The sequence below is a fragment of the Nelumbo lutea genome, chromosome 7 (genome assembly GCF_056320005.1).
Source record: "Nelumbo lutea isolate HS-2025 chromosome 7, American lotus-T2T, whole genome shotgun sequence".
NCBI lineage: Eukaryota > Viridiplantae > Streptophyta > Magnoliopsida > Proteales > Nelumbonaceae > Nelumbo > Nelumbo lutea.
In genome coordinates, this window is record NC_142690.1 from 55,811,107 (window position 1) to 55,837,475 (window position 26,369).

The 26,369-nt window shown below is 36.7% G+C and overlaps 1 protein-coding gene and 1 long non-coding RNA gene across 4 annotated transcripts; one reads left to right on the forward strand and one right to left on the reverse strand.

Moving 5' to 3' along the window:
- The first annotated feature begins 241 nt into the window (after positions 1-241).
- LOC148846484 (early endosome antigen) lies at positions 242-25,126 on the forward strand. Of its 3 annotated transcripts, none has more exons than XM_088953817.1 (7): positions 242-378; positions 3,389-3,528; positions 13,652-17,374; positions 17,506-17,736; positions 18,326-18,484; positions 23,130-23,366; positions 24,631-25,126. In XM_088953817.1, the coding sequence occupies exons 2-7, from the start codon at positions 3,424-3,426 to the stop codon at positions 24,883-24,885; spliced, it is 4,710 nt and encodes a 1,569-aa protein (XP_088809943.1). In that variant the 5' UTR covers positions 242-378; positions 3,389-3,423; the 3' UTR covers positions 24,886-25,126. The 3 variants fall into 3 exon arrangements, with proteins under 3 accessions (XP_088809943.1, XP_088809942.1, XP_088809945.1); XM_088953816.1 differs by lacking the exon at positions 242-378 and adding an exon at positions 1,724-3,101; XM_088953819.1 differs by lacking the exon at positions 242-378 and adding an exon at positions 3,217-3,284.
- LOC148846485 (uncharacterized) lies at positions 21,127-25,881 on the reverse strand. The gene is made up of 3 exons (XR_016102032.1): positions 25,594-25,881; positions 21,659-21,741; positions 21,127-21,559 (listed from the first exon to the last, which is right to left on the reverse strand). It is a non-coding gene; the product is annotated as an uncharacterized LOC148846485 (long non-coding RNA).
- Positions 25,882-26,369: the final 488 nt, after the last annotated feature.

Genomic DNA, 26,369 nt, shown 5'->3' on the forward strand with positions numbered 1-26,369 from the left:
AACCCAAATAAGAATAAGATAAATAAAGGGAGAAAGATGTCATTTTGGTAATATAGACAAGAAGGCTTTCAGCATTCTTGTTGTCACATGCCTCAGAAATCACCAGACTCCCAATTTCGTAATTCTGGACAACTTTAGAGGCTAATTTTAAGTCACCCACCGGCGTTAGAACCCGTCTCTTCTGCTATTAGCTGCTATACTGGCCGATTGGGTCCCACTTGCAGCACTCCTATACTTATAGGAAGAATCTCTCCCTCCCTCCCTCTGCTCTCTCTCTCTCTCTCTCTCTCTCTCCCTAACTTATCTCGCTCCTCAGAAACATCGATTGATTTGAAGAAATTCTCTAGAGTCTAGACTTCGTCACTCTTCAATCGTCAGGCAAGTAATTCCGTTCTCCTTTTCCTTTTTTCTTCCCTAAATTTCTTTTGATTGATTTATCTGCAATTCTGCTTTTGTGATTCTCTGTATCTTCTCTTCTGCGATCATCTTTTTCTTTTTCGCTTTTGTTTGTGGAGGAATTAGGAATATAAGCGAGCAATGAACACCAAACATGTGTTTTTGTTTTGAACTAGACTGTGCTTTAATGGAAAATCTGAATTGATGGGGTTCCGTTTATTTCTTGTTTCTGTTGGATTCAAAATTTGTAATCGGGATGAATGGATGATTAGATTCTCGTGCATGTTTCAATCTGCGGTTGCTTTGATTCCTTTTTAATCTGAAAAACAGTTCACAATATCGTCACTGAGCTATCGCAATCTTCGTCATGCAATCGGAATTAGTTCATACTTGTTGGATCTTCTATCCATTTGCGATCTTTCTTACTCCCTAGATTCCTAGTTTGATCCTCTATCTGGAATCGGGAAAAAAAAACTGTCTCCGTGCTTCGAGAAAAAAAAGATCTGATTAACCGATTTTCGTCAGAGATATTTGAATTATGACCTGGACTTTCACCTTCTTTCTTCATCGAGAAATGATTTGGTAGCCATTGATCTAAAATTTGATTCTACTACTAAAATTCTGATTTCCTATCGATCATAAGTGGATCCGCTTTGACAAAATGAGCCTCTTTTTTATGGTTCTCAGATCTGAAACCTTGGATCTTATTGTTCTGCTTCTGAAGTTCGTTCTCAGTTTCAGAGTTATCAAGCTTAATTCTTCAATTAATGGGATTATTTTACGTTATTTTACGAATTAGTTGAGATTATTACCAGCCCGTAAAAGGCGATTTATTTATTTAATTACAAACAATACAGAACTTTTTGTCGCTTTCTTAAGTCTTAAGATCAGATTACTATTTAATTCGTCTTATCGACATGCACTCAATTGCTACTCAATTTGCTGGCAATCTCATTCAATTTTCAGTATTTAATACTTAATACTACAATTTCTTCTCCATTATTTAAATAAAGAATAAAAAGTTAGAATAATTTTATTCTTTCAATTAGCTACTAGACTACTTGTAGAGTATAATCCACTTGGTATGGCAATTTTCTTTTGCCAGACCACCAAATTTGCCCTCCATTTTTTGTCAATTATCAGTTGCCTCTCCACCGTCTGATCTCTAGACTTTCCCAAACGTACGGTTAAGGCATTCTATGCATAGCTGTTGCCATGCACAATCATAGTAACTTTAATTGAGGGTATTAATTGCACTAGAAGCCTGGATGGATGAAACGTGGACTGTGTGTTTCGCCTAGGTGAATATTAACCTCGTAGACCACAGGGAGGAGATCACCCCGCCGATTTGATGATCGCGGCCGGCCACGAGTTCTCTGGGGTTGGATCATTCCATCTGGTGCCTGATCTGGGAACAGGTGATCGCCTAAGTGGGGCCAAATCGGTCGGTTTGGATTCTTCTGATGATTTGGCGGTATCGGTGCATTGTATAATGGTACAATTGTTGTGACAAATTTAGCAGTGGGAGGACCCACCTTATGTTTATTAGCACTCGTTGGGCCAGAAGGGACCAAAAAGAAGGGTCCCACTCTTTAAACTAAGGGGTTTTACAAAAAGAAAGGTGTATGCACCCTGTGCGGGGGGCCCTACTCTTTAATTAGAGGTTTTGTATTTTTAACTCTGCGGAGTTCTTTTTGTACTTCATGAGTGAGCCTGGGTGGGCTTCCCGACCTACTAAAGACAGGCTCCTGGGTGATTGGGTCCCACCGTAGGGCGATTAATACAAGACTGGTGTAAACTCATTCCTTTGATCCTTTCTAGCATTCCTCGTTATAATTAGATACCCTGCATTTGCTGACCAAATACCTGACGAGAAATTACATCCCAATTAACCTTTATATATTTTTTAGTTTTACATTTATAAAGTTGACTATAGCCACGTTGGCATGTGACTAAAACTTGCTGAGATGAATTTATAGGGAAAATTTTAGACAATCACTCTGTACTTGGGTGTAGTGAGACATAGCCCCTGAAATTTGTTTTGCGACAAAAAAAAACCCTGACCTTTTGGATTCCCGTTAACTCCATTGAGTAATTTACCACTTTGCCCATTTAAATTAGTTTGTTTTATATTTATATTTATATTTGTTGTCAATTGGTTGGTTGTAATAGAGACTTGGGATTGAATCTCGGGCTTATGGGTTTGGGGTTGGGGATGAGCCCCGTTGTGCAGCCCCATGATGGAGCCAAAAGGAAGTTCGAAAATAAACCAGAGAGAGATGTTATATTGTAACACATCCACGCAGAAGGGGGATATTCCCATTGCGAACCTGTGGTGTCTGAGCTCTAATAAAGTAGTGATCGGGAGTTTAAGAAGAAATATAATCCACCGTGGAATATAATCAGCCTAATACGGTAAAGAATAAAAGAGATATAGCCACGTGGCACTTGCGTTGCACGTGCTATCATGTGCAAATTAAATCGAGGGAGAGTTGGTTTGAAATAGAGGTGGACCAGGTGGTTGGTTAGGTGGAGTACAGCTCCAATGGCTGTTGGGACTTGGGACCAGTTGTTGAGACCAGATCTGGACCCGATTTGGTGAAGAGCGGAGAGAACTACAAGAGAGTGGGGGCTGGACTCGTGGGTTTATCGATAAATCAACCCTTTTTCCTAACTGTTGGATCTGATGCAGCCCCATTCTAATGGTAAATTATTATATTTCGTCGATAAATTCTATAGTAGTTATTTGTGGCATTTTTAGGATTATTTTCTATGATCCAGTGATTCATTATCCTGTGGGTCGACTCCTTGGCAGACTGTCCCAATTGAGGTTCATGATGCCATGATGCCATCCAAGTGTGGGCTCACTGGATAAGGTTCCTGGCTTGGTAATTCTAGCTAGCTGTTGGATGCTTGACCCGACCAACTTATATGGTCTAATGTGATCTGGACTTTTTGTTGAATCTGATTTTCAAGTTATTTTTTATGACAGCCAAAGATTTGAGGTTTGGTACGAGGCTTTTAGTCATGGAAGGAGACGCAGCAGACACTCAGGCAAGTTCAGAATTCCAAGCGAAGGCAGTCGACGTCCGAGAAAGTGATGTCAGCCCAGCAATGGCCTCTTCCATTAAGGTAATTGTTAATTATTATAAGCTAGTCCATATCATTATGGTTTTGAAAAAGAAAAATAAAAAATAAAAAAGGTAAGCTATGTGACAAGTAGAGGTGATGGGCTCTATTACTGGCATAATACACCAAATCAGCTATTTGTGTGCAACAACTCATGAGTCCGGATCACATGTTTGGATATGACATACGAGTGGCTTTGGTTGGATAGGGGCGGAACATGTATTTTACTAAAGTGCCCTTGTCAATGAAATTTTAGTTTTACCTCCAAAATAATATGTTCTTAAGAATAACAAAACCCATTCATTTATAAATACCGCATCCTGTTTTACCACACTAATTTTTTAATTAATTCATTATTGTTTCTGGACTTGTTTACGACTTTTCATTCATACTAAGGCAGAAATGATTCTTTTTTCTTTTTTAAGTTTCAAATGCCACCTAAGCACTTATTAAGTTTCAGATACTACATGCGGGAAAGGTACCAATTAGCTCAGTTGATAAGGTCTCTGTCCGATCGTAGCAGTGACTTGAGTGCCTTTGACCAGGGTTGGGAGAGGGGGTTATGGGGATTGGGACATGGACTACCCCCGTTTTGTAATCCTATTTGAGTAGCTTAATAGGTACACCCAAGGAGAGGTCTTAGTATTTGACTGAAACCCCATGAACGTATATAAGCAATTACCGTTAGTAAGGTATATAAGTAATACTAGTAAGGTGAACATTTCCAATGCCCATTTAAAAAACTTCCTTATAGTTTCATTTTAACAAATACCTCCCTGAACTTTTTAGAAACTCAACAGAAACCTCCCTTCTGTCACTGTCCTAGACCACCAGTTTTTCCAAATACCCATTTTACCCTTTTATAAATTATTTTACATATAAAATTACTGAAATAACCCCATTTTTAACTCAACAAAACCTCTTTTAATGATCATTTCAGTAATTTTACATACAAAATTACTGAAATATATTTTTTTGTTGAGTTAAAATGTGATTATTTCAGTAATTTTGTATGTAAAATAATTTATAAAAGGGTAGAATGGATATTTGGAAAAAAATGGGTGCATCATTCTAACATTTTCTGTCTGGGACAGTGACAGAAGGGAGGTTTTTGTTGAGCTTCTCAAAAGTTCAGGGGAAGTATTTGTTAAAATGAAACTATAGGGGGAGGTTTTTATGATTGTCAGAAACTTAAGGGAAGGTTTTTGTATTTTACCCTATTATTTTTTGGGTTATGTCTAGTTTATCCAATCACAGTCTAAGTTGCGCTTTAGTGAGAGTGGCCAATTTCCTATTTTCTAGATAAATTTGTATTATTATTTTTTGTATCTTAATGTTAATTTTTTATATTTCTGGAAAATAATTTTTTATTATTTTTCATTGGCTTATTATTATTTTTAAGTAAAATTATAAAAAAAGCATATAAATAATAATTCTGTAAGCCACCTTTGTGTTTTGACCCTAACAATGGCCTCCTCTATAGTTTTGAAAAAAAAAAGTGCAAATACCTCCTTTCCCTTGGCATTTCAATAACGAAGAGATTGAAGTTACCATAATTCCTTTATCATTGTTAATGCATTATCATACACAATTTAAAGTTTCAACTTTATCCTTCACTAATTTATTTTGTGAGACAACTTTCAAAGAACAATTCCCCTTACTCTTCTTGGACAAAGTAAGGCAAAAAGGCTGAAGTGAAGTAAAATTAATGCATTACATTAACATATTTTATTTGGAATAATGACGAAAGGAAGGTATTTGCACCTTTTTTTTCAAAACAATAGGGGAGGTTTATGTTAAGGTCAAAACGCTGGGGAACTTCATAGGGTTGTTAGAAAACACAAGGAGGTTTTTATAATAAATCTTATTTTTAAATGGAATTTAAATTGATTTTAAATAATTAAAACATATTTAAAATTCACATTTTATATTAATTTTTGAAATTAGTAAAAATTAAATTTAACTATGTATATTATATTTGTATTAAATTTAAATTCCTTATGAAATTTAAATAACTATATTAAGTTTTTATTTTTAGTAGAACTTAAGTTGGTTTTAGATTAGTAAAAATTAATTATAAAACTAATAATTGTTAGATAATTTTGTAGTTTTATATTATTTTTTATATTGATATTAATTTTTAATTTACCTTTTTCCTCTTATTAATTAAATTCTTTTATTATATTAATAAAATATTTTTTATCAATAACAATAATTAATAATTTTTATTTTTATTTAAGTAACTTACTAAACTATTTTTATTGTGGTTGATTAATTTTTATTATCTTTCAAATGGAATATAAATGAATTATAAATGAGACTACTTTTATCAATTCCAAGATGTACTTTTGGAGGCAAAAGAACGTGAACCTAAGTGTAGTGGTTGGGTTGCTCCATTTCGACCTAGGTGACTAGGGTTCAAATCTTGGAAACAGCTTCTCTGTGTATTTGTGGGGTTAAGCCTGCATACATCTGTCCCTCCCTTAGACCCTACATTGATGGGAGCCTCATGCACTGAGCTTCCCTTTTTTTTCCACTTTTGGAGGCAAAACTAATGTTTTTGACCAAGGGCATTTTGTGAAAATATCTATTTCCATCTTAATTTTGTCTCTTCCATTTACAAACCCCCCGTAGCTTCGTTGTCAAAAGTTATTGGGTAAACCTGGTCAACAAGACTGCATTATAACCCATGCTAATGGCACTTAATAAATAATTCATCTTTCTCATGGGCTCATGGCAGTACTTGAAATCCAGCTAATTAAAATTCTATATTAAGATAGTGATATTTTTGTGCTATAAATAGTAGTTTATTCTAGATTTCAAATTCAAAATATTTAGTTGAATGAATTTTGTATGCTAAATTGGTAATTGCTAACATAAGGTTTATCATGTCCCAATTTACATGATTGCTTTCAAATTCTAATATCAAGATTAATGAAAAACAAGGCTTATAATTGTTTTTGGGCCAACTTTGATTCTTTTTTCATAAAGTATAGACATGCTACAAATTTTAAAGAAAATACAGGATCGTTCTCATCTACACCTTTTCCCAACCATATGCGGTCAACCACATTAATCCGATTCCGCCATTCCATTCTGTTCAATGCCATTATCAATTATTAAATTATGGGACCTTAAATCATTTCTCACTACTTGTTAATTTGATTAGATATGTTAACAAGTAAGATAAATTTAAATTTCAAATGCGGATTACTTTTCAACCTGGTCCAGAACCAAAACTTCTACCAATATTTGAGTGGAACTTTAGATCCAATCAAAATTTCAGAAAAGGATTGAATAAAAAACTATATATTTTGGTTTATCTCTTACATCTTTTTATAATTCTTATCCTTCTTGTTTGTATCCTTAGGCTTTTCTTAATTCTTCCTTGAGCTATTTTTAATAATTATTTTTAGTTTGTTAATTTTATTAAGTGGGACATAATATATTTTGATGCATGTAAAATGAGGTTTTTCCAAACACCTTGAGGAATAAAATGACATTTTTCATGGAGTTGATTAATCCTCTCATGATAAATTGCATTAAAAAATTGATATCTTGGTTTAAGTTCTGGTAAAAAATGTAAACTTTTAAAAAGAATGTTAGAGAAAATAATGTGGACCCAACTAATTTTCTAATAAAACTGAGGGGAAGCCCAGTGCATGATGCTCCCGCCAATGTGGAGTCTGGGGAGGGACAGTTGTATGCAGCCTTACCCCTGCACATACAGAGAGGCTATTTCCAAGATTTGAATCCTGGTCATCCAGGTTAAATGGAGCAACCCAACTGTTGTGCCAAGGCCCACCCTCATTCTTCTAATAAAACTGAATATTGTTAAAAATGATTGAAGGAACCAACTAAATTCAGATTGTTATTAACCTGTTTTCTGTTTCAGTGAATGTCCGACTCTGAAATATTGCACAGTTTTCTAAAATATGATATTTGCAGTATAGTTAACAGTGTGACTAGGTGATTGCCTAGGCATTTTCAAGGACCATCTCCTAGGTGGCCAGCTAGGTTAGCAGTATAAATAAACATCTAGTGGAGGCAAATAACCTCCTTCATGTATTTGGTATGAGTGTATGTAACCCAATTTTGGTCTATAGGAGCTTACATAAAGCCAAAAATTAGGGCTCTTATTTCTTCTGTATATGTGTGTTTTCCTTTGAACTAGTGAGATTATATAAACATGTTATTTTTTGTAAAACTGGATTATAAATTGGAATTTCATCATTTATTAATTTAATTTGTGGTTTCTTATAACTAATATATGAGATTCCATTATACTTATTTGTGATCATACTCATTTCATACTGCTGGGTAGTAAAGGGTGATCATTTGAGAATGTTCTCTTTTTGATGGACAAAACAAGCTCCTATTTAATAGAGTAGAAAGCTTGCTGAATTACAAAATATGAAATAAAAGGAGTTTCTTGAAGAAAGAAGGAATGGAGAAGGTGAAGAAGAGAAGAAGATAAGTTGAAAAGAAAGGAGAGCAATAATCTGGCCGCCCCCTTCACTTATTATTTATATTAATAATAATAGAGTAGTACAAAGACAACTATGCCCTTATAGGGCGGCAATACATAAAACAACATATATAAGACAAAAAAACATAATAAAATTTGGACTCACATAACTACTGTGGTCCCCACCTCCTATCTAACAAATAACATAAAACATCTACTCATAAAAACATCATAAAACTGATTAATCTTCAACACTCCCCCTCAAGTTGGGAGTAAATATCACACATTCCCAACTTGCGTAGATCATGTTCAAGCTTGTTCTTTGCCACCCCTTTAGTGAGAACATCAGTCAGCTGCAACTCTGAAGAGACATAGGGCAAACAGACTTCTCCGGTTGTTACCCTTTCTCTTGTAAAGTGTCTATCAACTTCAATGTGTTTTGTCGTATCATGCTGAATTGGATTGTGGGCAATATTGATTGTAGCCTGATTGTCACAATATAACATAATAGGTTCCTCTGCTTTCACCCCAATCTCACTCAAAAGAGATCTAACCCAAAGAAGTTTTGAGACACCATGAGCCATGGATCTATATTCAGCCTCTGCACTTGACTTTGCCACAACCGCTTGCTTCTTACTCTTCCAGGAGATCTAGTTTCCACCTACAAAGGTACACGCTCCTGATGTAGACCTCTTGTCATCTAAGCATCCTGCCTAGTCTGCATCTGTATAGGACTCTAGCTTCAGATTCTCATGATTTGAGAAAAGAATGCCTCTGTCAGGGTGCTTTTTCAAATATGCAAGTATCCTCTCAATAGCTTCCCAATGCTAAACTTGAGGTGCATGCATGTACTGACTCACAACACTGACAACATAAGAAATATCTGGTCATGTCATACACAAATACAACAGTAGGCCCACCTTTCTTTGATGTCTCCCCACATCCTTTACCAACTCACCATCTACACCATTAACTCTATGATTTGGATCAATAGGAGTGTTTGCTAGTTTGGTCCCCAACTTCCTAGTCTCCCGTAATAGGTCAAGTACATACTTCCTCCATGAAATGAAGATCCCATGCTTGGATCTTGCAACTTCAATCCCTAAGAAGTATTTGAGCTCACCAAGATCTTTGATATCAAATTCTTGCTACAATGATTTTTTGAGATCATCAATCTCCTCCAGATCATTTCTTGTCACCACTATATCATCCACATACACAATCAGAATTGACACCAGAGCATCTCTCCTCTTCACAAAGAGAATGAGATCAGACTGTGTCTATGTGTATCCAAAACGGATGAGTGCCCCTCTGAACCTGTCAAACCAAGCCCTAGGTGACTGTTTCAGTCCATACAAAGATTTTCTGAGTCTGCACACCTTTCCCTTACCAACATTCTCATAAAAGCCTGTTAGAATGTCCATATAGACCTCCTCCTGTAAATCACCGTTGAGGAAGGCATTTTTGACATCAAGATGGAACAAAGGCCATGAATAGGTGGCTACTAGACATAAAAGGATACGAACTGAACTCATCTTAGCTACTAGTGCAAAGGTTTCCAGATAATCAACACCATAGGTCTGAGCATACCCTTTTGCTATCAACCTTGCCTTGTACGTCTTTATCTTGCCATCAGCCTTATACTTCACTGTGAATACCCATCTACATCCGACTGCCTCCTTGTCTGGGGGGAGATCAACTATTTCCCAAGTTTGGTTTTTAACCAAAGCATCCATCTCATCTTGCATGGCTGTTTTCCACTCAGGTTTGGAGAGAGCCTTAGTAACATTCCTGGGTATAGACACAGAATCCAGGGAAGAAAGAAAAGCATGGTAGGAGGGTGATAAGGCATTGCAGGAAAAATGGTGTGAAATGCAATGGGCTGTACACTTTTTCTTCCCCTTACAAAGTGCAATGGGAAGATCAAGGTCATTGGGATCAGCTGCAACAATGGTGTTAGGGACATGAACATTATCATCAGAAAACATAACAGGCTTAGGCTCAAGAGGAATACCTGGAACTGTATCTGCCAAATCTGGAGTTTTAGAAGGATTGATAGAGAGTGGTGTGGGTTGATGAGGTGTGGAGTCAACCATCATTTGTTGGCGTTGGTATTTTTGTGAGGCTGCTAGTAGTGGCTCAGGTAATGAAACTGGAGGTGCAGGTACTGGTTGAATTGATGAAGGTGCTGGTTGAACTGATGAAGGCACCAAAGAAACAGGAAGAGGAACAAATTGTGAGTTATCCTTCCGAAAACTCTCCCCCTAAGGAGAACCACTCGAGAAGAAGAAGGTGGATTCAAAGAAGGTAACATCCATTGTGACAAATCTGCTCCTCGACACTGGGTCATAACAGCAATACCCCTTTTGGTTCTAAGCACACCCAAGAAAAACACATTTCTTGGCCTTAGGATCCAATTTCTTGCGATGAGGGCAAAAAATGTGAACAAAGGAAACACACCCCAAAACCCTTAGATGTATATGAAATATCTCCCCATCTGGAAAAAGTAGACTAAATGGCACCTTAAACCCTAAAGTCCGTGAAGGAACACGGTTAATCAAATGCACGGTTGTAAGAACTGCATAGGAACTGAAGCACACACCATAAGACTCCTTGCCACCTCCACAATGTGTCTGTTTTTTCTCTTAGCAACTTCATTCTGTTGTGGTGTATATGCACAACTGCTCTGATGAATTACCCCATGTTCTAGGAAATATGTGGTTAGGTCTTTCTCAAAGTACTCTCTGGCGTTATCTGATCTAAAAACCTTAGCTCTAACTCCAGATTGTGTGAGAACCATCTGGTGGAACTGTTTTACCAAGTTAGGAACCTCATCACGTGATCTCATCAAATATATCCCAAAATATCATGTATAATCATCCACAAACAAGAGAAAGTAACAGAATCCTCCCATGGAAGGGATATGATATGGCCCCCATACATTAGTGTGAACAATATTAAAAGCAAAAATACTTTTTTTATTATTTGGTTTAAAGGACTGCCTACAATGCTTTCCTAACTGACAACTCTCACACTCCAAAGTATATAACTAAACAGATTCAAACAACTTTGGGAAAAGACATTTCAAGGAACTAAAAGAAAGGTGTCCCAAGCGATTGTGCCAGAGCATAATCTGGTTCACTGACTTTGACCCACTACTAATGCTGCTGCTAACATGATGACCCTGATGTCTCAAAATCTCATCTAGAAGGTAGACTCCATTCATCTCACGACCACTCCCAATCATCTGCTTTGACTCCAGATCTTGCAAAGCATAATTACCAAGAAGAAAGGTCATAGAACAATTCAAATTCTTTGTCAAAGAACTAACAGATAGTAGGTTGGTATGAACTCTAGGGACATGTAAAACAGTAGATAGAGTTATATCATTGGTCACTCTAACAGTCCCTTTCCCAGCAATGGGAATATGTGAATCATCTGCTGTAGAGACTCTGTCTCTACCAAAACACAACTGATAGGAACTGAAAAGCATAGGGGCATTAGTCATGTGCTTAGATGCTCCTGAGTCTATAATCTAGGGAGGTCTCTCCTTACCTGAAGTGGATGCAAGATTTGTAGTTGCATATGAACTACCTATATGTGCAAAGGAAGAGGTGTAGCTAGCTCCTGCATTTTGCTGTCCATTTGGAAGGCTAGTGCTAGGTGAATCTTTCTTACCCATAAGTTGTCCAAACCTCTCCAATTCTGTCCTCACTGCTGCTACTGCAATGGATTCCCAATCCGTTTGGGAAAGAGGGACCGAAGAGTCTCCTGTAGTGGCTACATTTGCATTTCCCTTCTTGTTCCTTATCCGAGCAGGCATAAGATTTGGATGAAGCTTCCAGCAAGTGTCCCTGGTATGCTTAGGATTCTTGCAATAATCACACACCAAGTCCTTCTTATCTTCCCTTCTAGTCTCACTACTCCCCCTGTCTCCATTCGGCTTAGGTTTTGCTGTACCAACCATAACCGACTGGTTAATGTCAGGCTGTCTCAGCATTACATTCCTCCTACTCTCCTCTCCAGAGACAAAGGCATAGGCTTGAGAGAGTGTCATGCCCTCCCTAGAAAGAATATGCTGCCTAGCAATGTCGAATTCAGGGTTCAGCCCTGCTAAGAACTCAAAACCCTATTCCTCTCTACCAGTCTGTGATAGGTTGCTGCATCATTTACACTTTCCCATACCATAGTTTCTAAGTGATCTATTTCTTGCCATAGGGTTTTCAACATGGAGAAATACATAGCAAGAGGTTTTTCCCCCTGTTTCATACTTATCACCTGATTCCTTAACTGATAGGCTCTGGCTTCATTTTGTTTTTGAGAGTAGGTTTCAGTCACTCCATTCCAAATCTCCTTAGTAGTATTAGCCCATAGGAAATTTTTTGCAATATGAGGTAATATAGAATTACACAACTAGGACATTACCATGTAATTCTCCTGCACCCATCAGGAAGAGTCTGTATCAGGTTTCTTCTCCTCCCCAGTAAGACACCCTAATTTTCCACGGGCACCAATAGCCATCTTAATTGATTGTGCCCACTCCAAATAATTTGTACCATCAAGTTTTACTGTAGTAATGATCCCAAACCCAAAAATATCACTACTACCTCCAATACCCAATCCCACAGTATCGGTAGATTTCATCTCAGTATTCCAACTCTCCATCTTACTTCAAACAGTTCAACAGTAAGAAAAAATAGATTGGAAACCTTCCAAAAATTATTTAATATCACAAACACACAGAAACAAACCCTTCCGGAAGAAGAAAACTCTAGTTGGAGAGAAATCTCTCTCTTCCCAATAGAGAGAAGAGTGAATCGATCACTCCAGGAGGCTTAGAAAAATCCAGAAACCAAATCGTACTCTTCAGAAAATCAAAAGAAAGCTAACAATACCTGGCCGCCCAAGATCAGATAAAAAACAAAGAGTCCAACTTTTCTTGGACTCTTCCCCATACTCCAGTTCTTCCTGATTTTGATGTCGAACAGTAAATCACCTTCCTGATGACTAGATCCCACCAAAAAATCCAAGAATTGAGCAATCTACAGTAGATCGCTGTAGAGAGAATGAGAAGAAGTTCAAATATGAAATAAAAGGAGTTTCTTGAAGAAAGAAGGAAGAGAGAATGAGAAGAAGAGAAGTTCAAAAGAAAGGAGAGCAATAATCTGGCTGCCCCCTTCACTTATTTTTATATTAAAAATAATAGAGCAGTACAAAGACAACTATGCCCTTATAGGGCGGCAAGACATAAAACAGCATATATAAGACACAAAAACATAATAAAATTTGGACTCACATAACTATTGTGGTCCCCACCTCCTATCTAACAACTAACATAAAACATCTACTCATAAAAAACATCATAAAACTGATTAATCTTCAACAAATAGACAAAAATAATCCTATAGAAAACTAAAACACCTGTATTTTATGGCAAGATGTAACATTTTAGCATCTTTTATGCACAACCTTATTATTGATCTTCATGGAAGAATGCCATCCTAGGAATACATATGAATTTTCCAAAACTTTAAAATTTTACAGTTGGGCCTTAGCTGATGTTTCAATAAAAGAGAAGCTAATTTATTTTAACAGAATCGATTACTTTGTTTTAATTTGGTGCTTGATAATATATTGATTTTGCAAATCATGTTGTAGGTGGAAGGAGAGATTGTAATAAATGGGGGGTTGAAACATGAGAAAAAAGGAGAAAGCAAAGAAGAAGAGGAAGAGACTGCTCTTGACGGAGGATTCATAAAAGTAGAAAAGGAAACAGTAGATGTAAAGGACGGTGCCCACAAAACTGAAGGAGAAGCCACCTCAGAAGAAGGAGGTAGCTCTGCTTTAGACAGAAGTTCAAGCAATCTGATGGCAAACAGAGATTTATTAGAATCCCAAGAGAAAGTGAAGGAACTTGAGTTGGAATTAGAAAGAGTGGTTGAAGCATTGAAGCATTCTGAATCAGAAAACACTCATTTGAAGGAGGAACTTCTAGTTACCAAGGGGAAATTGGATGGAAGTGTGAAGCTCTGTGAAGACCTTGAGGTCAACAAGAAAAGGGTTGAGGAACAGGTCTTACAAAATGAGGAGAGGTACAATTTACAGATCAACACTCTGCAAGAGGCACTGCATGCCCATGAGGAAAAACACAAGGACCTGATCAATGTAAAAGAGGCATTTGATGGTCTAACTTTTGAACTTGAGAACTCACGAAAGAAGGTGCAAGAATTGGAGCAAGAACTGCTGTTATCAGTAGGTGAGATGAAGAAGTTTGAGGAGTTGAGTAAGCAAAGTGATTCGTATGCTGAATCAGAGACAAAGAAGGCCTTAGAATTTGAGAGGTTGCTAGAATTGGAAAAAGTAAATGCACAAGAAATGAAAGTTCAGATGGCTTCCCTACAAGAAGAAGTTAAGGGTCTGTATGAAAAGATTGCTGAAAACGAGCGTGTTGAAGAATCACTTCGGACTACTGCTGCAGAGCTTTCTGGAGTTCAAGCAGAACTGGAGATTTCAAGAGCACAGAAACTAGATTTGGAGAAGATGCTTTCTTCCAAGGAAGCTAACATAAATGAACTGACTAAAGAACTGGATCTGCATAAATCTTCTGAGGCACAGATGAAGGAAGATATACTGGCTCTAGAGAATCTGTTCTCTTCAGTGAAAGGAGATCTTCAGGCAAAGAACGATGAATTGGAAGAAATCAAGTTGAAGCTGCACGAGGAAGTGAAGAGTAGGGAGCTGGTTGAAGTTGATTTGAGAAGTCGGGAAACACAAATATCAAGTGTACAAGAAGAATTGGCTAAAGTGATTGTAGAGAAAGAAGCTCTGGAAGCAACTGTGGCAGATCTTAATAGTATGGTTATGCAAACGAAAGAGTTGTGTGGTGATCTTGAGAACAAATTGAAGCTATCAGATGAGAATTTCTGTAAATCAGATTCTCTTCTGTCTCAGGCTTTGTCGAGTAATGCAGAGCTGGAACAGAAGTTAAAGTCTCTTGAGGAGCTCCAGCAAGAATCGGGTACTTTAGCTGCTACTGCTACACAAAAAAACCTTGAACTTGAGGATATCATCAAAACTTCAAATGCAGCAACAGAAGAAGCAAAATTACAGCTAAGAGACACTGAGATGAGACTGATATCTGCAGAACAGAAGAATGTGGAGCTTGAGCAACAGCTAAACTTGGTGGAGCTAAAAAGTAATAATGCTGAAAGAGAGCTGAAAGAATACTCTCAGAAAACATCTGAACTAACAGCTATACTGGAAAGGATTGAAGAAGAAAAGACATTGTTGAAAAGCCATGTGCAAGAGTATGAAGGTAAGATAACCCAATTGGCATCTTTTCTAAACCAGGCATCTTTGAGGAGTTCAGATCTCGAGTTAGAATTGAAGAATGTTTCTGAGAAATGTTCTGAACATGAGGACAGAGCCAATACAAGCCATCAACGCAGCATTGAACTTGAAAACTTGATTCAGACAACTCACTCCAAAGTGGAAGATGCTGGAAAAAAGGTGGTTGAATTAGAATCATTATTGCAAGCTGAAAATCACAGAGCAGAGGATCTTGAAGAACAAATAAACACACTAAAAGTGAAATGCAATGATGCAGAACTAGAATCCAATCATTTCTCCTCCAAGGTCTCTGAACTTACAGCAGAACTAGAGACTTTCCAGACAAAAGCATCAGGACTTGAAATTTCACTGCAAGCAGCAGATGAAAAGGAGAGGGAATTGAAAGAATTCTTGAATGTAATTACAGAAGAAAAAAGAAAGTCTGACGAGGAATTAGTCAGTTCAACGAAGAAGCTTGCTGAAGCTGAAAATCTGCTGGAGGTCTTGCAGAATGAACTTAAATCAACCCAAGAAAAATTGGAGAACATTGAGCAAGAACTTAGGGTTTCTGGAATTAAGGAGAATGAGGTATTGGAGAAGCTTAAATCTGCCGAGGAGCAGTTAGAGCAACAAGGAAAATTAATAGAACAGGCAACCACAAGAAACACAGAGCTTGAGGCATTACATGAATCTCTTGTCAGCGATTCAGAGCTAAAACTCCAAGAAGCAATGGTACACTTCACCAATAAGGATTCTGAGACTAAATCTCTCTATGAGAAACTGAAGATTCTCGAAGATGAATCAAAGACATATGAAGAGAAGGCTGCTAAGGAAACCGAGAAATCAACTTCTTTGAAAGTTGAATTGGATCAGAGTTTGGTGAAGCTGATGGCTCTGGAAAGTACAATTGATGAGCTCAAGGCAAAGATCTTGGAAGTTGAAGATAGAGCTGCTCAGTCTTTCTCAGAAAATGAACTGCTATCTCAGACGAATTTACAGCTCAAGACAAAAGTAAATGAGCTTCAGGAATTTCTAAATTCTACTTGTGATGAAAAGGAAGCCACTGCTCAAATGCTTGCTTCTCACATGAACACCATAGCTGAATTAACTGATCAGCACTCAAGAGTCTCTGAACTTCAATCTGAAACTGAATTTCGTGTGAAGGAAGCAGAAAGACAATTACAAGAATCGATTGAGCGATACGCTCTAAAAGATTCAGAGGCTAAAGACTTGACTGAAAAGCTAACTGCACTGGAAATCCAAGTAAGAAAATTTGAAGAACAGGCTCATGAATTATCTGCTCTTTCTGAAACTCAAAAAGCTGAGTTAGAAGGTTCTTTGTTGAAACTAAAGAATTTGGAAAGTGATTTTGAAGAAATGAGAACTAAGGCAAGTCACTACGAAAAGGAGAGTGAAGGACTAGCTGAAGCAAACTTACAACTCAAAATGAAAGTAAATGAGCTTCAGGATCTGCTAGCTTTTGCATCTGATGAAAAGGAAGCCACTGCTCAAATACTGGCTTCTCACATGAACACCATAACTGAATTAACTGATCAGCATTCAAGAGTGTCTGAACTTCAATCTGAAACTGAATGTCGTATCAGGGATGCAGAAAAACAATTACAAGAATCCATAGAGCAATACACTCAAAAAGATTCAGAAGCTAAAGACTTGAATGAAAAGCTAATTGCACTGGAAATCCAAGTAAGAAAACTTGAAGAACAGGCTGATGAGTCGTGTGCTCTTTCTGAAGCTCAAAAGGCTGAGTTAGAAGAGGCTTTGCTGAAACTAAAGCTCACGGAAAGTTCTTTTGAAGAAATGAAAACTAGGGCAACTCATTTTGAAAAGGAGAGCGAAGGACTAGCTGAGGCAAATCTGAAACTTACTAGGGAACTGGAAGCTTATGAATCTAATTTGAAAGAACTGCAAACAACATTTTCAGCAATTCTAACTGAGAAGGATGATGCAGTTGAACATCTTCAATCTTCAAAGAAGTATATAGAAGATTTGAAACAACAGCTTTCTTTGGAAGGACAACAACTTCAATCTCAAGTATAGCACTTCAAGGATAATTTCATTTCCAATTTAGAAACTATCTCTGTTTGATTCTTAAACTTTGATGAACATGTGAAGGTTGTCATCATTGCATGATTTTCTAATATGAGAAATGACTGGTTTTGCAGGTAGCTTCAGTAATGGAAGAGAACAGCCAGCTTAATGAAAAATACCATAGTGCAAAAAAAGAACTTGAAACAGAGAGAGTGCAGCTAGAAGAGCACAAGGAAAGGGAAAGCATTCTAAAGGTTGAGTTAGAAAATCTTAAGGCACAGATCACTGAGAACTTTGTGGTGCAAACTCGTGTTGCTGAACTTGAACAACAATTTAGGTTGGCTGAGGCTCGGCAGAAGGAAGAGGTACCTATGATACTAGTAATATGAGAAAGCATCATAAAAAATGTCCATAGAATCCAACTTTTTTGGGCTCAGATTTGACGACATGGTTAGATCATTCAAACTATGAATCAGTAGACCATCCAGATTTTAGGAACCCCAAGTTTTATATTTTTCCAAAACCCTGTTGGACAGAAGTTGGTCTAGGCAGATCTCTTCCAATCATTCAAGTTTCAGAAACCTGGATGCTATAAACTGGCCAGGTTTGACTAATTTTAGATCTACCATAGGGAAGGTTTTGAACCTGGGCCATTACCTAGGAAATTAAATAAAAAACTACTGAACCACTTCTTTAGTTTCATGAGATGAACGATTGCAGAATGGTTTATGCCTGTATGGAGATACAATGCAACACTGTCAAAGGATAAATTACAATTATTTATGTTATTTATGATGTCATGCATTGCTGGTTCAATCAAATGGTTGGGATTTTTGACCCATGACATAATCCACTTTCTGGGTGGACAGTCCAATTCAGACAAAGTGGATATAATCTACATATTTGGATCAGTTGAACTTATGTGGCCAATAATGACAATTTTAATTTGTGTAGGTTGAAAGCGTTCGATCTATGGCTGCTGAAAAGGAGGAAAAGCTAGTTTCTGAATTGCAGGAATATGCACATAAACTTTGTGATAAAGAAGCTCTACATGAACAAGTGCAGCAACTTCAGAAGGATTTAAAGCTTTCTCAAAATATCATAGCTGAAAAGGTTATTCCTTCTTTACATTTTAAGTCAATTTCTTATTATTTTCTTGTTTCTATTAGTGACTAAAATTGTGATCCAGGCGTTTGTTTCTAGATACTTTATAAATAAGACATAATTATTGATCATATATAAAGAGATATTGGCATGATTGAGATGAACCAATCTTAGATTTCATGCCCTTGTCATTAAGCCCCTCAATAGGCACCACTTTATCGGCCCAGGTACAATGATTAAAACTTTGTCATTAAGCCCCTTATAACCACTTGACCATTGCAATACTCCCTCTCAAGCTTAGCATAAATATTGAACTTGCCTAGCTTGCCAAGGTTGTCTTCCAATCTAAGCTTAGAGACACACTTGGTGAGATAATTGGTTAACTTATCTCCTGATTTAACAAAAGATAGGCATACTTCTCTACTAGTAACACTTTTTCTAATAAGATGTTTCCCCGATCCAATGTGTTTAGTTCAATGATGCTAAACCAGATTGTGGGAAATATTAATGGTGGCTTCATGGGCTTGTCAAACTGTATTACCATCTTTGTCAAGAAGCTCTTAAGTGGCAATAAATTTGAAACTCCATGGGCCATGGCTTTGTACTCTGCCTTTGTACTAGAATAAGTAACTGTAGACTGTTCCTAACATCCAAGATATTGCCTCAAGCAATGTAGGCTTATACCCTAAGGTGACCGTGTTTACAATACAAAACTCCCTTCCCATGATAACCCTTCAAATAGCACATAATTCTATTCATAGCTTGCATATGAGATGTCCTCGACTTACAAATGAATTGACTCATTTACTAATAACAATAGGAAATATATGGCCTTATCAAGCATATATACGGTAACTGGCCTACCAATCTTTCAAACACTCACTTATCAGGGAGAATATCACCATCATCAATTCCCAATTCATGATTGTGATCTTTAGAATCTCAAAAGGCCTAACTCTTAACTTTCCTGTCTCCTGAAGATACTCTTATTTGATCTTACCACTACATTTCAAAGAAAGTACTTGAGGTCTTTAAGATTCTTGATTTTGAATTCTGATGCTGATAAAGTCTTGAACTTAGCAATTTAGGCAAGATCATCACCAATGACAACTATATCATCAGCATTAGTAATTAATATGGTCATCAGACTGCTTACCTTCTTTTTTTTATCAGAAACTCAAGAAATTTTATTAAGATTAAAGAAAAACAGAGTACAACAAGAAGTTGTTAAGATAAAGACCCTTTACAACAAAGAACCCTCCATGCAATTAACATTGAGCCCAAAACAAATGATTTCTATGAACTCCACAGCTAATCCATCCATCAAACGATTAGCAGACCTCCTAACCCATCTTACATGGATTTCCATATTTCTTGATATTAACTTGAATCTTCTGAATTTGTTTCTCAATTGCCATAAAACCCATTCTCATTTTTTCAACCAACCAATGACTATTTTTGAATCCTCATCAACAATTAGCCTTGTAATTCCCATATGCTTAGCTTTTTGCACCCCAACAATAGCAGCCATGAATTCAGCTCTCACTGAATCACCTTGATCAATAGGACCTGAAAACAAACCACAAATATTCTCATTCCCATCTCTGAACACTCCACCGATTCCGGAAGGCCCTGGATTGCCAAAGCTACTTCCATAGTTCAGCTTCATACACCTTCCACTTGGGGGACACCAAGCCTCCAGGACCTTTTGTTTCCTAGAAGAAGAAAGAGCAATCGACCTCTAGTTTCAGAAAAATATTCCTTTGAGAAATTTGAGAATAATTTCAAAGTTTTCACCCAATGTGCAACTCTTACAGTAACAGTCTCCAATATTGTCTCCTTATTTCTTTCTCTCTCCTCAAAGATTCTTAAGTTTCTTTCCTCCCAAACTGATCACACCACTGCTGCCCTTGCACGCTTCCATAAGATTCTACCTTTTCTCTTTGTGCTTCTCGAAAAGATGGGCTAAAGAGTCCTTCCAAGCTGACAGGAGGGATCCACCTGCAACCAAAAAGAGAGAGGAATCATTCTCAAATACAACAAGAAAAGGGACAAGAGATTAAAAGATGAAAGCATCCTCACCATTCAATTTGAACTGCCTACCCTCTTTATGAAGAGAGTATGATGAGCATGGAGTTTGTTTGAACCAATCTTCTGAGTACATCTAAACCTGTTAAACCATGCCCTAGGAAACTGCTTAAGACCCAAAGTAACTTCTCAAGCCTACAGACCTTTCCATGGATGTTAGGAATGTTCACCCCAAGTGTTAGATCCAATATATACCGTCTCTTGCAAATTACCATCGAGAGGGCATTTTTGTCAACTGTATGGTGCAAAGTCCCAAGAAAAGTGAACTGTTAAAGAAAGGATAATCTGAATTAAATTCATTTTATCCATAGGAGCAAACTTCTCTTTATAGTCAATGACATAGGTCTAGGTGTATCTTTCGCAACATTTTGAGCTTTATACCTCTCGAAAAAGAATCCATTAGCTCTGTACTTGAGATCAACTAATTTCCATTTTGGTTTTTGATTAGGGCATCTATTTTCCATATTATAGTCTCTTTCAATGGGGGTAATTGCATTGCCTCTGTAACATTATGAGGAAAGGATATAGAAGAAGTTGCAAAAACAAAAGGAATTATAGGATGGGGATAATGAATCATAGGAAACATAATTAGAGATAGGAAAATCTCGGAAGAAGACTTAACACATTATCTTTTTCCTTTGCATACAGCAATAAATAAATCAAGGTCAACATGGGAATAATATGGATCAACAATTTATTGAACAAGGGCTTAATTGTCTGAATCTGATTTTTTTTTTTAAGCCTAAGCTGGAACCAACCCAAATCACTAAAACAAAACTTTTACATAATTTGGCCCCAAAATAAGTTGCCCCTAAATGCCCCCTTTTTTTGCCAAACCATCTGCTAGCCCATTAGCTGATCTTGGTATCCAATTCACTGCAGCTCTCAGTTCAACTATCATCTTCTTGATTTCATGAACAATGAATCTGAGGATTAAATTGTGGTGGTTGTTCAGTCTTTGGATCCACCTTCTTGATCTGGATCATACCTGCAATTCTGGCACATTAACAGGTTAAGAGGTAGTAGGGACAGAGTTTAAAGAAATGACAACATCAATAGAGGGAGTAGGAAGCACAAAAAACTCATAAACTCAACTCTTCTCAGTAAACTTATTTTACTGATCTGCATCCAATGGATCCATTCAAATGCCTCCAGGTGTGATCAATCTCCCAAGCGACCTACAATAAGGAGAAATACATAGCTATTTGAACACTGAAACTCTCATCGGTTCACGTAACTATTGGCACCAGATTTTGTATTTTGAGGAAACCATCATAAAAAATCAAATAAAACCATCATTAACCAAGGTATTCTCACAACACCACTGTCTAAATTCCCAGAAAACAATTGTTCAACATTGTAGCCCCTAACCAAGCTGCATGGAGCCAGTAAAAGTAATCTTGCACAGCAGAAGGGAAAAATCAGTGCCAGTGGAAAATATTGAGGATTATAACCATTACAGCCCCTTCAATACTGAATAAAATGAGTGACACTACTGGTATTTTCGAAAAAAAAAACACATTTCCAGAAACAATTCAAAATCATCAATAACACTGCTATACATCAGTCAGATCATATAACGGTTCAATATTGAAGAACAAGGCCGTGCATTAATATTAGAAAGAAGAATATGTTCCAAAAATTCAAATATGATCAGAAAATTATCAAACTAGCTTCATTATCTCCCAAAAAATGATATGGATAAAAATCAACTGATCCCATTCAAAAACCCTTAGACATTGAAGCATAAAATCCGACAGATTCAGATCTGAATTTTTTTGATTTTCTGACTGTAAAATTTATAAAAAAAACAGCTAAAAGCACTAAATGGTTCCAAAAATTGCTTCAAAAAGACCCAAATATTGTCCATACCGGAATATAGGGTTTTCTTTGTTACAAGATACAGGTTATCTGTTCACCTGCTGACATCATCTGTACAGCTGTCGACATCAACAGTGCCTCAAGATGAGCTCTGGCACCACTTGTGACTTATGTTGTCCTGTGTGAGAATCAATCTTGGATTTCACACCAATGTCATCAACTTAAATATTATAAGGGTATAATTAGCCCTTAAAATTACAATAAAGTTTCTTAAGAGGCACCACTTGGCAATTTTTTGAACACTTCTTCAATATAAATGATTCTAAACTTCCTTTGAAGAGGTTTGCTGAATATGACTTTGCAACAAAACAAAAGGATGTTGTAGTGAGAAGCTTCTTGAAGGATTCACATGAGTTTTCCAAGAAATCATGCCTTTGGTAAAACAAGTTGAATAGATTTACAGAACACTGGCTGGGTGGTTCAGAACCTAAATGAAAATTGGAAATTTATTCATGAATGGTTTCTCATTACTGAACTGATTTGGCTGTAACTGCTAAGCATCTGATGGAAGTGATAACATGATTGAATGGTAAATGTTTCAATATATGATTTTTTCTTTAGTTATCTAATCACATATGGAGGGTTACCATCAAATTTCAAGGATGAATTCATTTCCAACAGTATTTTTGTAACATTAAAAACTTCCACAGTTATTTACTGTCCTCTTTATTTATTACTCCTGCAGGATGAAGAGAAACAGAGAAATTTATCTCTTTTCAATGAGGAGTTGGAAAGTTTGAAGAAGAAGTCAAGTCATGATGCTGAATTAGAAAAGAAGATTGAAGAGAAGGAGAGAGATTTAGCTATTGTCAATGCTGAATTGGATGATTTGAAGAAGAAACATAGTCAGACTGCTGAGCTAGAAAAGAAGATCGAGGAACTTGAGAACAAGTTGAAGTTGGGAAATAACTCCAGTGTTCAGGCAAGTATAACCAGTATCATGTTTCTACCCACTTTAGGTAATCTTTGGTACTTAGTGTGGTAAGAACATACTAAAAATAACAGTTTTTAAAATACTAAATTCAGGATTGAATGATTTCAAGTTAAAGCCATGAGGGTTATAATGGATTTGGTAATGAAATTGCTGTTGGTACTCGTACAATCACATGCATCTTTCCCTTGTGTTTTCTTGATTGAATCCTTTTCTACCTTTGATGGTTTAGGGATGCAAATGGTATACATTTGTCCAATTCAAAATCAATTCAATCAGATTAAGGCAATCCAAATTTGATTAATTCATAATTGGATCAAATGTGGATCCACGCCAGCCTGTTTTGTTATGTCCAATCCAACGATGTTTAAGCAAATATACTTACATTTACATAAACTTAATATGTATGTTGTATACTGATGTGTCATCATAGGTTACTGTATGATAGAAGTTATTTTCAAGTCATTTTGTTCATGATATACAATATCAAACTCATTTTAGTTTATTTTTTAATAACATTCATGATCATCTTTAACTTAATTTATCAATGGTATTCAATATCATCTTTCTTCCAAATTTGATCTAATTCTAATAGACCAGATTTTGTTCAAATCTGAAAATTATCAGATCAAATTTGGATCTAGGCACATCTGTTTCAGTCAGATTTGGTTGCAGCCCTGTGATGGTTCTTGATTGCTAAACTTGTATGTTGAAATTCATAAAAAAAAATGCCAATAAATATGAAAGCATGTATCCATGCATTTGTGGCATATATTCTCAGTTTCAGATATGGGGATGTTTAGATTTTAAAGTTAGAGAAGTGCTCAAAGAAGACATTATCTATGATCAAGATCCTAAGATAACATACCTTGAAGCCTCCTATTGCAGTTATAGTATTGATGCAACCTTATCTTCAAGTTCATAACTAAGCATCAATAGCTGCATGATAAACTTAAACCGATTTTATAATTTAATGTTGGTGGCTGCATGATTACCATACAAAGTATGTTTGTATGTATGTAGGATGTGAAGTTTATGGTTTGCCTTTTCTTTTTTTTTTTTTGTCTATTCTTTATTTCGAGTGTAAGGAGGGGCTAAAAAGCTTTGCATATTTAGGATGTGAGGAAATTCTCTGTTCTTTTCTAAAATAAGAAATAGCAAGTTTTTTCTTTACAAGAGTATTTCAAGAGTACTATTAAGTTATTATTTATTTTTCAGTTCGAATATAAATGTTGATGTTTGTCTTATGTTGCAGGGTGACTTGAGAAGTCCTGCTGAATTTAAGGATGGAGTAGAGGTGAAGTCCAGAGAGCTTGGTTCAACTATCTCAACTCCATCAAAAAGGAAGAGTAAGAAAAAATCCGATGCTGCATCTCCTCAAGCATCACCATCTTCAGGAGGAATTCATCCCGCAGCCCCTCAGATTTCATCTGCCATGTCCTTTAAGTTCATCTTGGGAGTAGCATTGGTGTCTGTGATCATTGGCGTTATTCTGGGGAAACGCTATTAACTTTGGCCATGTTTTCTTTTATTCTCTATAGTTAGTGTTTATTATTTATTTTTTTCAAAAAAAAAAAAACTCAAAAAAAGAAGTATGGTAGTGTGTAATTAGTTAAGGTCTTGAAGTTGGTCAAGGGATTTGTTTTTATTCTATCCCTACCAGTTTGCGGCACTATACAATCTGGTTGTTGTATTCAAGTTTGTGTATTATTTTTGTGAGTTTATACTGCGAATGCTTCTGAGTTCTCATCTTTGAGAGATTGAGCTGTTGCTGTTGGTTGAGCATTGTACAAGGTTCTGGGACTGGGAGGACACTTAAAGCCCACCTGACTTGTTGTATAGGAGCCATTGCTTGCTTGGTACAATGGTAAAATCTTGGGCTTGACAAGTGTGAGGAAAGGTTGGAGTCCGACTGTCTGAGCCCCTCCCATGACCCCATATTTGATCTGAAGTTTTGGTAAATAATTCAGCTGTACTACCATTCCAAACTGGAAACAATTGTTGTTAGAAAAAGGTATCACCAGTTGCTAAAAATCCAACATCAAGTAAACAAATCCATCGCATTTCTATTTGATGTATATACAGACTACAGTATATTGCTTTGCCAGTTTAGTTACAGGGAATGGTCTTATATAAGATGTCTATTGTACTGATTTATTTTGGACGGAACTGAAAACTTTCCTATGAAGAAATGGAAAGTAGTTGCTCTCATTCATACCGAAATTTGTTGTGGAGATGTCCAGGCTTTGGTGTCAATTAAGTAGTAGATCCGAATGCTTGCGTGATAGAACATTTATTTTCTACTATTCATGTCATACAAGGCCAGATGCAGTTGCACGCCTTGTTTCGCACTGAAAAACTGATAGCAGAATTTGCACCGCCTTCCTCCTACCTTAAAGACGCCTCCGAACTCCCAAGCACTCATCCCTCTCTTCTCTTTCGTAAAAGAAGTGGGGACTACACCATTTTACTTCCTATTTGGAGTTCACATCCTCTCTGTATACAGAAAATTCTGGACCCAACCAATAGCAATCTCTTATACTAGTCTGTCCTTTCCTTATCTGTATACAGAAAATTCTGTACCAAATCAATAGCAATCTGGTACACTAGTCTATCCTTTTCATATCAAAATTAAAGTGATTTTTTTTTTAAATGATGTAGCAGAATGCTATTGGTTTCTGTCCCAAGGGTACAGAGGATGAATTCCCTATTTCACTCTTAAGATCGGTTTGGAGAGAGTACAAATATAACTATGTACACTGCAAGTATATACAAAATACAAGGTTTTGCACTCTACATATTTGTATTTATACTCGTTCCAAACTGAGCCCTCACAAACAAACAAACTAAAGTTAAAACTTGAAAAACTAATTTAAACCAAAATTTACGCCCACCTCATTTGCACTGCCATGCATTTACATTACTGCAAATGTTATTATTAAAGGCCTTTTCTACCACAGTGAGAGTGAGGATGATTTGGAAAAAATAATTGAA

Bases quoted from the DNA above. Each gene is read 5' to 3' on its own strand.
- LOC148846484 (XM_088953816.1), top strand. The intron at 3,529-13,651 runs GTAATTGTTAAT...ATCATGTTGTAG, and splicing joins CAATGGCCTCTTCCATTAAG to GTGGAAGGAGAGATTGTAAT. The intron at 23,367-24,630 runs GCAAGTATAACC...CTTATGTTGCAG, and splicing joins GAAATAACTCCAGTGTTCAG to GGTGACTTGAGAAGTCCTGC.